Below are 13334 nucleotides of genomic sequence, written 5' to 3'. Positions count from 1 at the left end.
ATTTGCAACTATGTTAGGGTTCTTTCTGCTTTCTTATAATTTGCTTTTGTCCTGGACCCAGGTGATGGAATATGAATATGAAGCTGACATGGAAGAGACCTACCGCACGAGCATGTTTAAAACCTTCAAAAAGACCTTGGATGATGGCTTCTTCCCATTCATTATTCTTGATGCCATCAATGACAGAGTGCGGCACTTTGAACAGTTCTGGAGTGCAGCAAAAACAAAGGGTTTTGAGGTAACGGGGTCAAGAAGTATTCATACTCAATAGCATCTGTAAACCAGTGTTTCCAAACTTTTCAAAGCTGTGTCCTCTATAGATGAAAAGAAACCTGTGAAAGCCATCTTTGAGGCCACCTATTATGTGGTAGTATAAGGGCTTACTAATTTTCATAGGTACATCTTCAGCATCTGTAACCCTTCCACTCAGATACTTTGTGGAAAAACTGCCATAACACCTGTTGTTAACATCCTGGTGAACTTGCTGGTTTCCTAGTATATTTTCAGTGTTTAATATTGAGTTTCTCTTTCTAGGTATATCTAGCTGAAATGAGTGCAGATAACCAGACTTGTTCCAAGAGGAATATTCATGGACGCAAGCTGAAGGAGATCAATAGGGTAACTGTATAAAGCTGTGGAATCACAGGGGTTACTGAAGTTACCTTTCTTTCAGCATTCAGGCCCTTTAATATTGGTAAAAGTTTATTTTTTTATAACAAATGTAGTCCAAAGTTTGGTTTGGTTTCCTTTTAAGATGGGCCCATTTTCCCAGTGGTTCTTGCTGATTGCACTCTTGAACACAGAACCCTCCATTCTTCCTTTGTGTTGGGTTGTAGAAGATGCTTTATTTTGTATGTCCCTCTCTTTAGATGTCTGATCACTGGGAAACTGCACCACGTCACATGATGCGTTTGGATATTCGTTCTCTGTTACAAGATGCTGCTATTGAAGAGGTGAGATTTGCTGTAATTGAGTGCAGTGAAAGTGTATGTTTGTATTTATATTGCAAATGTAAATTGCAGAAAGTTCTAGTCATTACATGTTAGGAAGCAGTAGTATATTTGGAACTGTACCAAAGTAAATGCTGGTTGAATCAGCAGTGCATCACATTACCTCATGACTCACCCAGACAAGAAAGAACATGAAGTATTTAACTGTTCCTCCTGTGGAGCCTATACTTATGTCTCTTTGGGCTATTGTTAAGAACTTCGCTCTCCCCAGCTGTTGTCTGCTTATTTAAGAGCACTGTTGCCCTCTCAGAGGAGGTGCCGGGGGTTATTTCTGCTCTACATCTGATTGATTAATCAGGTCAGAAACCAGAAAAAGGTTATGAAGTTTCTTAAACCCATTGCTACCTCTGGGTCTGCTTTGTAAAGTCCAGAGATCTTGTCACAGAAAATAAAGGTATAAAAGCATATTATGTGGCTAGAGAAGAACGCTTTGAGAGAAATGTCTGTTATGCTGTGTTCCCAGCAGAGTCTGCTTTAACGTAGCTTTATTGGGTTAACTTTTGTAATGGTCTTAGACAGGTGTTTTACTACACCGAGAGACATAAGAATAGTTTGGTGCACAAACTGTATATTTTGAGTATAACACAGTTGCATGTGATGTCACAGCAGCTCTTGTTATAGCCCTAGTCACTTGGGCTGCCAAAGAAAGAAAACAAGATTTATTTGTTTCAACTTCTTGAGAACTCAAGGTGTCTTACAAACCGTGAGGTCAGCAATGCATTTTACAGTCTACAGTTACTAAAGCTCTTGAAACTACTAATTTCAGAGGACCAAAAGTCAGCTCTCAAGAAGAGTCAGATCAAATGTGGAATGTATTTAATTTAATTTGTGCATTCCATTTTCATTAAAGGCATGAGGAGTTATGAACAGATTGAGTAAATTTATATATACTTTGGTGTGTGTATATGAAATCAGCAGAGAGAGGTCATAGGAAGCAATACATGGGCAGAGTTGATTATGGGTGTGAAATCATCCTGTACCTGAAAATACTGATCCTTATTATTTTTCAAGGTCTCTGTCCATGTAGTATCTACATATACCTTAAGATATAGGCTTGGTAGAGACATGTTGGCTACTAGAGAATGGGTTCTTGCCATATGGTGTATAAGTTCTAAATTTGGGATCCTTTTTGAGACTTTGAGTATTAATATACATTTTGAAACGTGTGTTTGTATGTAACATGAGAGAGGTATTTTACTGATAGGATCCATTAGCAAAACGTGTGGAGAACAATAAGCTATTACTGTGACTTTCCTACACCAAATTCATTTTTTTCTGAATCAAGAAGAGAATCTGAAATGAAAATACTTCTGTGGCAGGGGGAGTGGCATTTGTGTCAATACCAATATATTTGTTTGTTCTCTTCCATGTTCTATTTTCTGAGTTCCTGGGGTCTTTTCTGTGAAGTACATAATACTTTATCAAACAGTGCATCCGAATCCTTTGTTTTTGTTTTGGACCAGGTGGAAATGGAAGATTTTGATGCAAATATTGAAGACCAGAAAGAAGAAAATAAGAAAGATGCTGCAGAGGAAGAGGAGAGTGAACTGGTAGGAGACTTGACAGCCATGTCTAACAAACTGTCTTTTCTTAAAATGCCTACAAAAAAGTCTAATTGCTGGGTACAGCAGATAATTGAGGTTACTAACAATGTGATGTTAATGCACATGTTTTTAGGGATTGGTTTCTTGTGTGTATCTGAGAGAACTTTAGCACCAATGCTCTTGCTCTGTTATTTTTAACTGATTTTAAAAATCCGTGAATATATTTGCTATAGGAACAGTATTCTCGCTGGAGTATAGTGACATGCCCTGGCACATTTACAAGCTATAGCTCATTGAGTCTATTTATCAAGAATATTCAGGTTTGAAAATTCTAAGGTGGAGAAAAGGAAAAACCTATACTTCCTGTTACTTCTGGATTATCTGATGTAAATACCAAATCCTATAGAAACCGTGAATGGGATCAAAGGTTTATGCAAACTTGGTTTACTTCAGCTTGCATTTGACTAAGCAGTTCTTTGTGGCTATAGAAGTTTCTGATACTGCTTTACCTCTTAGGAAGGCTTGGTATGAAACATATATGTTCTGGTAAGATGCACTGGCTTTGGTTATTAATAGCAATTGATTATTCAGAGTTGAGCAGGCATATCATTTAGATTACTGAAGGCTGAAAAATTGGGGTTAGGCCTGGCTTTTTATTCCTTAAAGACTTAAAAGGCCACTACGGTTGCTTATAACATAGATGCAATTCCTTCGGGTCTGAGCTGCATCTTCTCAATGTTGGACGAACTGTGCATGCCAAAAACCTGGCTTCCACCACAGGAGAGCTAAGTTGCAATAAAAAGGAAGCAATGTTGTATGTGATGCACACCGAAGCCTCTTTCCTGGCAAAAACTTGCTATTCCTTAGGAATGGAATAAGGTAGAGACAGGAAATACAAAGTTAAAGACTAAATCTTAAGCTGAGTGGATTTTAATAAACATTTTTTTTTTCAATATGACTCATTTATTCTCTTTAATAACTTATTCTTTGAACAGAGAATAAGACTAGGTACAGTGTGGTCAAGAGTTATACCTAGCAGCACTTTCCATGCTTTCAGGAACAAGGCAGCTATCCTTTTATTGCCTGGAAGTAGGTAACACTTAAAATAGACAGCTGTGTTTTTAGTTTTTTGAGGGTAAATTCTCTCTCTCTTTCTCTCTGTTTGCGTTTGACTTGTGTTCTAATGTTCAATAGACACAACTACATACGACATTTGTATAAAACTATGAGGAAACTTTGATGGTTAAAATTAAAGAAATTATTATTAAATTAAAATAACAACCCATATATGGAAATGTTTTCCATTTGGGAGTACGAGGAAAAAAAAGCAGAGTTATCTGCTGCAGGTCATCTCTTCTGTTCATTGGTATGGCCAATGGCAGAAGCAGGTATGCCAGACTAGTACAGAAAGGTGAAACAATTCACTGAATTTGATGTCTTTTGTCATCTTGAGAGCAGTTGGTGGGTCTTTTGCATTATTTTTTTTTACATTTCTTTAAAGTCTTTGGAAAAGATGTCAGAACTTCTGCCAATTGACTAATGTCCCTCGGAGAAATCCAACTGTTTTGTACCAAAGGATGGAATCTGAATCTTTATTTTCCTCTAACTGAAGAAGGGGGTGCTGTGCAGAGTCAGCACCCAGTACACAGGACATTAAATTCACCCCATGACAGTCATTTCTTTGTTGATATATCAGCTATAGGGTTCTTTATATAGTTCAGATAAAAACAATTTTTTTTCTTTCTGTGCTTAAAGATATAAAGTATTGACTTCTTAAATTTAGGGTTCTTGTCAGTATGGTGCTAAAATCAGCATATATAGCACAGAGGTCCATAAAAAGTTGTACTAAAATGTTTAATGTAAAAGTTCCTATTAATTACAGTGTAACATTGCAGCACAGACTGACTACATTCATATAAAATATATATCTAATTTAAAAGTTGTCTATAGTACATTAAAATATGTAATCTGTAATAAACTAAAAATCACTCTTACAACGCTAAAATTATGATGGGATAAAAGGTAGAATTTTACAAAAATTTTGGAAGAGTAGTACATATCACTAACAAATAGACAACAACAAGGTAGTATTCCGGAGTGATATAATCTAATCTACTAGTCTTCATCATGTACAATGCAAGTTATATGCAAATCTCCTGAGACCCAGACAATAAATAAAATAGAAGTGGAGTTAATATAATCAATATGGACTATGAATTGCAACAAAGGGGTCAGCACCCCTGTAAAACATTTCAGCAAATCATAATTCTTATATGGTCTCTGATGCAGGATGCATTTCAGTATGTTGAGGGGAAAGGGGATTACATATGTGAACCTTCTTTGAACAGGTAATGTTATACTAAATTTAGCAGTTTGAAACAACAACATATAAGAGTATAGATAAATAATATAAATAAACCCTCATTAAGCAATGTCTCTATAAAATGAAAGAACATAATCAAATGGGTACTTGCACAATTTAAAAGTATTGCTTTGTTTTGCATGGAATAAACTCTAGGTATTTTATTATATATAAAATGCATTATTTTAGTTCAGGGTGTAGGTTGTAGCCATGTTGGTCTAAGGACGTAGACAGGCAAGGTTCTTTTGGGTAAATCTGATTTCTTTTACTAGACTGACTAAATAGTTAGAAAAAATTTTCTTAGCAAGCTTTCAGGTTTAAAAATCCTTCATCAGGCTGAGGAAGCATCTGCAGTTGGGAAGAGCACACACCAGTTGCCGATGCTTTCTCAGCCTGACGAAGGAATTTTAAACCCAAAAGCTTGCTAAAAATTTTTTTCTAAATGTTTAGTTGGTCTAATAAAATATATCAGATTTTCCCAGAGAACCTTATTTTAGTTCAGTTACTTAGATAGTTGTAGAACATTAATTATAACAATGTTTGAATTATGATAAAAACTCTCATTTAAAACATACCAATGTATTAGTGCTTAAATCTCAGTGATTAAACCAACTAGCTAATTTTAACTAGTAAAGATTCACTTTTAACTATTTAGTTCAGTACTCCATTAATTTATATCCTAAATTCTTGTATGTTCCTTTAATATAAGTATAAGTGAGGGAAATCTGGAGGTACCAAATTATTTTGGAAATAGATTCTTGAGCAAATTGCTACACATAGTATTTTTTGCAGTTGTATTTTTAGAGTAGTTGGGTATTTGTATCACATGATCAGTTGTCTTTCAAATTTATGGCCCTCGGGGCAAGGTAGCCTGACAAATCTGTGTACATAGTTTAGTACCGTTGCTGTATGCTAAACTTATTCTAGAGTTCTTTTTGTAGTGGGAAGCATTCTTGTAACAATGCACAAGAGCAGCTAAAAGCAATGAATAGAAAATGGGTATGGAAGTACTGAATGACCTGTTTCATTTTGCTGATAACTGAGAACTGTACTTTATCAAAAAAATAATTTAAACTCCCATTATAATGCTGTTTCCAGTTCAAAAGTAATATGAATGTGTGTGTGTCTCTAATCCTCCGAGCTTCTTTCTGTGTATGATTTAGGGTTACATTCCGAAAAGCAAATGGGAGATGGACACTTCTGAGGCAAAACTAGGTGGGTATTTCCTTTTTTTATAATTGGTATCTGGCTGTATTTGTATAATGTTAATTTGCTGTGCCCCCTTGCCTATACTGTTTATCAGATATATCTGAATCCATAAAAAAAAATTCTCTTCCCTGTAAACAGCAGTTTCTGTCTTCTGTGCCGACATTTCCATACTGATGTTCTTCCAGTTTTTTGAAGAAAATAGTTTGTCTAAAAAAAAAGCAGTATCTTCGTTCTTCATTCATTTCCTCTTATAAACAAAGGCAATGGTGTCAGTTTACATTACACCACATTCTTATGCACACGACATATGTTATTTTCTTATGCATACATTTTCAATATGGAAGGGCCTGTTTTACCACATTATTGTTGTCCTGCTGGCTATAGGAGTGGTTTACTGGTGTACCCTTCTGCTTGAGTCTTCATACTGTTTTCCTAATGCACTGCAAAGAGTTTAAGGGATAGAGACATGTACACTAGACCTTGTCATATTTCTGTCCTCCTTTGTAGTTTTTTAAGCCATGAAGAAAATACAGGTAATTTAATAATCAAGGAGGGGATGTTCTTCTTTGAGAACATTTTGTCTCCTTGGAAATATGTTTTGTAGGAAACAGTATCGGAGAGATTTCTATTTTCAAAAATTGTCATGTCAGCTGGACAGCACAAGTTGGTTTTGAATTATCTAGTCATCAATACATGTATTCAAAGACTTAGATGTGTATAAATTATAGTCATCTGCTCAGCTGAAATTCCTTGAGAATTCTGAGACCTTTTCATAGCTTGGATCCAGAAGGAGGTGATTTTAACTGCACTTTTATTCATATTAATGCTGCTGTATTGTAAGATATTGCCCGTTATATTCATAATTTCGATAAAAATGAACAAGAAGGTATTGGATGAAGTGCGTTCTCTACAGCCAGGTGAGAGAATATGTATGTATGCAAAGGCATCTCTGTTAATATACAATTTTTGAGTAGCAGTGTTTCTTTCAGAAGTGGTACTGAACTGGGTTGTTGAAATAACCTGCTTAAAATGATTACTGTCAATCACCTTTGTGATAAAATTATAAATGCTTGAAAGGGGATGTAAAATGTAGATTTCAAAGAAACCCCATGTAGCAGTTTAACTTTCTGGTGTGTTGGTATGGAAGATAGGCTCTGTATTCCTGCTTTCAAATCACAACTGCACCATGGAATTGAAGCTAGAGGATCCTTTTTACATAAAGTAGCCTTTCATCTGTTGCTGTTTAATTGCTTTGCTGAACCATTTCTTCTACTGCTGTATTTCTTTGATGAGCCATTTCATTCCTGATGGAACTGTCTTGACTTCCTAATACATCTGGTGCAGCAGGAGGAGCCTTGTGCTTTGTGTAAGGCATATCAAACAGCCAAGCAGTTAAAGGAAAAAAAAACACCCAGGGGGTCGAGTTCATTTTTGCTGTAGAGCTCATAATCATAGTCTATAAAACTAATTCCTTAGGTCTTGTCATAATAACTTTTAAAAATAAATGTTTGAAATCGTTTCTTGGTATAGAATATTGTGCACATGGTTAAAAGCATGATCTGCTTCTGCTTATTGTTTTATACTTTAAATAAAATTACTTTCTTGTTGATATGTGTGTGACAGGAATGGAAATGTCACACTGCATACAGTGAGTATTTATAATGTTACTTCACCCAGTGTATATTGCAAATATTGAACACAAAACCCAAAAATGTGTATGGTACATATTAAATATTTACCTTCATTATATATATATATATATATATATATATCATCCCTCACTGGGATGCAGCAAAAACTAGCAGATTTAAAAAAAAAAAAAAGATATATCTCAAATATCACTAAAATTTTAAGCAAAATTATACTTTTGAAAATATGCTTCGCAAATCATAAATCCAAACTATAAAAAGATGCAGAGGTCCTCACCAGTTAACCTAAGTATATGCAACTATAAATATATAATAAACTGCAGTGTCAGACTTCTAACAAAATGACTTTATTAGCCATTAACTTTGACAGTAGCTGTGCAGTCAACTTGTGTAACTAGCTCCAATCAGGAACTCAGTTACTAGAAAGGGCACCAACATTCCACAGGTCTCGGATCCAGTTGCCAAGAGGTCTCACCCCAAAACAGACTGAACCTATATCCAAAACATTTTCCATATAAGTAGCCTCTACATCAACAGTTCTCTTTCAGTGAAAATCTATCAAAAAGAAAAACATACAATAAAAAGGTGTCATGCTGTTAATATAGCTCTAATTCCCATGGTAATGGATGATGTTTCCTACAGCGTTGCCACATTTTCAGCCACAACAGTAGTTAACAAAACTTTGCATGCTGAGACTTAGAATGGTTATATGCGAGTCATCCTAGGATTTCCAGAGTAATGCTTCTATTTCTTGGCTGTTCTTAGTTCTATGGGTCCATTTCAGTTGTGATTTTTTTAAAAGTGTGTACTGAATGGTATGTAATATATGTATAGGTATATATGTGTGTATCACAAATGTGCTCAGCAGGACGACTTCTCCCAGAAAATAACCAAAATATATAAAAAAAAAAAAAAAAATAAATGCATATACATTTTACATTTTGGTTATTTCTTAGAAGTTGTCCTGTCTAGTACATTTGCAACTTTATCCTAGCAAATAGGCTTATTACAGGGGTGTAAAGGTTTGAAGACAGAATCTGTTCTTTGATGGATTAGTTCACCTAAACTTCTTTGCAGTTACATATCCTGTTGTGCTTTCTATTTTTTATTTATATTTCTCAGTATATATTATTCTGAATAAAGTACAACATGATTTTATTGGCCATGATGTGTGAGAGAAGTTCTGAAATGTTGAGCTTTTTGACTGAATGTTTGTGACAGTCACCAAGCACACTGAAAACTCGTTGCCCCAGGATTTTTGCTTTAGCTCTCAAATATTTACTCTGTTTAGTATTCGTCTTCTGAATACTTGGTGCCTACATACTGTTTCACATTTTCTTGATGTGCTCTAAATACATTCAGAACAGTACTTCTGATTGAAGTATAACCATTGCAATCTCAGTATTCCCCTTTATACTTGTATACCACTTTCTTCCATTTTTCAGTTTACAGAAATGGACAAAGCCTTCTGTTTTGACAAAGGTAAAATTGCCTCTCTCGAGTATAAATAGTGCCTTTCAAGGTGTGGTTTAATAGTGCGTTCTTAAAATCTCACAGAAGAGGAAATATCCCTTGTTATATCTGAAATTTCATTGCCAAAGTTCAACTTTGCTTTAGGATGCAAATAACGTCACTCAGGCTATTAATTATTATTACTCAGGCTATTAATTATTATTATTCAAAACATGAAAATTACAACCTTTTATTTGAAGAACAAAAAGTTGTTTACTAGTTTCAAATGCTTCTATAATAAAAATAATGAATGAAGGTGGGTTTTCAAGAGGTTTTACAGATTTATAAGGATGCTGCTATATGTTATATTCAAAACTGTAAATGGCAAAATTCTTGAAGTGTAATGCTAATAACTATTTCCTTCCATAATCATGACACAGGCTTCATATTACAAACTTGTCTGTTACAAATTTGTTATAAACTTGGGTACAAAACATTTCACAACATGTTACACACAATCACAGGCTTCATATTACAACCTTGAGACACCTTGGCTCATGACAAATAGCCCATCTGAAATAATGTGCCAAGTGTGGTAGGTCCTTTGAGGATGTCATAAGATGTCTGCTTTTGGCACATCTAGATGCACCTTGAAGCACCACAGTATGGATGGAAAGCAGATCTCCTGGAAATGTATCTGACTTCAAATACAAAAGGAAATCACACTTGAAAATCAACCTTTTTAAATGATAATTAAATCCAGAACAGAAGGCCCTGTCCTTAATTCCCTTTTTAGATCGGAGTTCACAAATTTTCAGGCACAGTTTGCAACTCTTGTAGTACACAAGCAAAGGGAGAGTTTGCTCTTTCAAACTGAAAAGTCTTATTCCCAGAGGAAAAGAACCCGTATGCAAGTGCCTCAATGGAGAGCTGCACCTTTCTGTTTAAAAAGAGGTTTAATGTTCATAAATTTGTATGTTGCTCTCTTCACTGCTGTTTACTTCAGAGACCATTGTAGTAGGAATGGTCCTTGTTGATTATGTTGTGAATAACGTTAGATATTTTGGAAGTCCTTTTCTGCATGAGCAATACATATTTAAAAAAAACACAAAAACTGCATCTGGAGTTTTTCCTGGAGGGAGGTGGTAGTTCTCTATGGAGTTGTTGTCCAGCTTTAGCATGGTTAACTTAAAATAAAAATAACAAAATTAAAATGAGTGCTGGAACAATTAGTCAAGAAAGCAGATTGCCATTGTCCTGTTTTGATTTTTATCTTGGTACCATTGAGGAGGGCATTCCAAAATGCTTTGCTTGGATGAAAAAGATTCTTCAGGGGTAAAACGATACTTGAATGTTTTTAAAATTGAATGCCAGGAATCAATTAACTGAGTTTAAGTTTTCCTTCAGTGTGCAAAAGTCACCCGTATCCCTTGGTCTTCCATGACCTTCACTGCTACTCTGCTATATTCTATTTTAAGTAAAGCAAACCTTATCTCTAAACTGAACCTCTTTGGATGCACATTTTAGATGGTAATCTTTTGCTGCCCAGCAACTAGGATGTGTTATATTTGAATTCATTTCATAGGTCTTTTGGTGGCTACTTTTAATAACATTTAGTGACTTCTGAGTTGGTATCACTGACACGACGAGCATCAGTTTACAGCGAATACCAAATAACCTTAAAAATTCCCTCTACACATACTTTAATGTAGCTTTATTGAAGCAGTGAGTAAACACCAACAGAAAAGGGCACTGGACTTCTGGAGACTGCCAAAAAGTTTAATGATAATTCATTGAGGAAAAGGCCAAAAAGGGAGAGTTCTTATAACCCAATGAATGGGGTCGTTGTTTCATCTCAAGTTGGTCACTCTGGTTCAATAAGCAACAGATAACAACTGTGACCATCAGACAAACTTCTAAAGCATTCATTTGTGACTGGCATCACTCACCATAAAGAAATCCTGAGCCTTTCTCCAGTCTTAAGGTTTTTCTTCCATAAAAGCAGTTTCTCAAAAATTGCTTAACACGGGATCTTTAGTAGGTTTAATTATTTGGTCACTATGGAGTCCTTGATACAATATGTTAAGTTAGGTTTGACACAATATTATACCTAATACTTGGAAAGACATTTGTAATGTTAATGTTGTGTTTAAGTGACAAAATAGATGGCACTGCATAGTTCCTTAAGTAGCTTTGAGTTGCTGTATTGTTCCTTCTGAGCATGGGCTCTTAAGTGATGTGAAAATCCAGGAAGATAAGTTTTTCTCCCTTATATACCTACTCAGTGTTACTGCTATAAAATTAATGTGAAAGATAAATAAAAGTTTGAAATGGGGGTGAGTCTTCTCTAGTTTTTCACCTCTGATCATTCACCCATCAAGATAACTTGGATGTGCCAGTTCTGCTGCTCTGAGATACAGAAAGTGCTCCCTCTCTCATCTTGTTTGTGTCACTATTACACAAATTTTCTCTCTTAACCCTGAGGCTCTATGTTTGTTCTCAGACAAGCTGGATGGTTTGCGGACTGGCGCTAAGAGGAAACGTGATTGGGAAGCAATTGCCAGCAGGATGGAGGATTATCTTCAGCTTCCAGATGATTATGACACCCGTGCTTCTGAACCTGGCAAAAAGAGGGTAATAAACTCCAATAATGGCTTCATCTTTCTAATGGACTGATTTGGCAATCTTCATGGAACACAGCCTTTACCATTATTAATTTTCCCTGAATATAATACTGCCAGAGACGCCTTGCATTCATTTGCTATGCCATTAGGTTGTATCAGAATGTGTTTGAGAACAAGGTCTTCCAGGCATGTGGATTTGTCATGATAAAAAAGGCATTGAAAACTGCAAAGCTTAATAGTGTGTGTCATAGAATTTGAGAGCAGAGAGAGACTAAAAATTCACATTTTTTAGGAGAAGCAATGGAGGGTGAATGTTCTGTGTTTTGTGTATGCTTTATGGAGGGACAAAAGTTTTGATAAATAGTTAGGGTTGTGTTGGAAGAGGCTAGTACATTTGTTCTGTTAAGGTTTGTCTAATATTTTTATAATTTAGGCTTCAGAAGAAACAGCACAGTTTTTAAAAATTCAGAAAGGTTCAGTTTAAGGATGAAGTAACAAATGAAATATTTCAAGCATCTTTGAAGCACTTCAAAGAGCCTCCTGTACAAAAGTAAATGCACTTTGAAATGTCCTCAAAGCAGCTGAAGCACTCCAAAATAGTACCCCTTGGGGAGAAAATACTGTTTTAAAGCATTTCAGTTTCCGTTACTTGTGCACAAACACAGAAGACCCATAGGTCCTCCAGAATCCCATAGAGCTCCAGGACAAATTGGAGTGGAAAAGCGGGAGGCTTAAGACTAGCTTGCAGGCTACACAGCTGCTGAGCCCTCCTGCACTAGAATAATATGAGACTACAGTTAGGGCTTTTCAGAAGGGATGGGAAAAATGGGATGGTCACATTATTGCTTGGTTATATGTTAAAACTAGAAAGTTGTTTGCTTTTGAGGTGAGTTGGTAGTTAGTTTGGGGTTGTGAGGGATAAATTGAGGTTGGTTTGGGTATTAACATTAGACTTCCTGGTGACAGATATCTTTAATGCAGTGATTCTCAGCTGAGTTGTTGCGGCACCCTGGGGTGCCACAAGACAACTCAGGAACGCTGTACTGGAGGAGCTACTGCCACTACCACTGTGGCAGCCATGTAAAACTGCCTTAAATGCAGGTCTGTGGCATGCATGCACACTCCTCCTGCATTAGGGTTCTTTGATACCACCAAAGCAGGCAGGAGAGTTTGTTTGTGCTGTAACCATTCCCAGTTTGCCTCTTCTCCTCCTTTGTCTCACTTCATAGTTTCATAGATTAAGGGTCGGAAGGGACCTAGTAGATCTTCTAGCCCGACCCCCCGCCAGGGCGGGAGAACAACAAAAACCCCAAAAACAAGAAACGGGACTCAAATGAGTCCAGCCAGGTAGGCATCCAGCCTCTTCTTAAAGACCCCCAGGGTAGGGGCCAGCACCACTTCCCTTGGAAGTTGGTTCCAGCTCCTAGCCGCCCTAACTGTGAAGTAGTTCTTGCGGATGTCCAATCTATACCTCCTCTCCATCA

The 13334-nt window shown here is 36.2% G+C and overlaps 1 protein-coding gene across 2 annotated transcripts in view; it reads left to right on the top strand.

Moving 5' to 3' along the window:
- YLPM1 (YLP motif containing 1) overlaps positions 1-13334 on the top strand; it is an 85090-nt gene that overhangs the window by 58050 nt on the left and 13706 nt on the right. Inside the window, exons 14-19 of one of the 2 annotated variants that reach the window (XM_019518798.1) lie at positions 62-238; positions 535-618; positions 870-953; positions 2474-2560; positions 6080-6131; positions 11730-11860. In XM_019518798.1, coding sequence (XP_019374343.1) covers positions 62-238; positions 535-618; positions 870-953; positions 2474-2560; positions 6080-6131; positions 11730-11860 — 615 coding nt within the window. The remainder of the gene's footprint in view (positions 1-61; positions 239-534; positions 619-869; positions 954-2473; positions 2561-6079; positions 6132-11729; positions 11861-13334) is intronic. The other variant, XM_019518799.1, reaches the window with a different exon arrangement.

The sequence above is a fragment of the Gavialis gangeticus genome, unplaced genomic scaffold (genome assembly GCF_001723915.1).
Source record: "Gavialis gangeticus isolate Ggan-Ray unplaced genomic scaffold, GavGan_comp1, whole genome shotgun sequence".
Classification (NCBI taxonomy): Eukaryota; Metazoa; Chordata; order Crocodylia; family Gavialidae; genus Gavialis; species Gavialis gangeticus.
The sequence above is the reverse complement of the archived record's forward strand: the minus strand, read 5'-3'. Positions and strand labels throughout refer to the sequence as shown.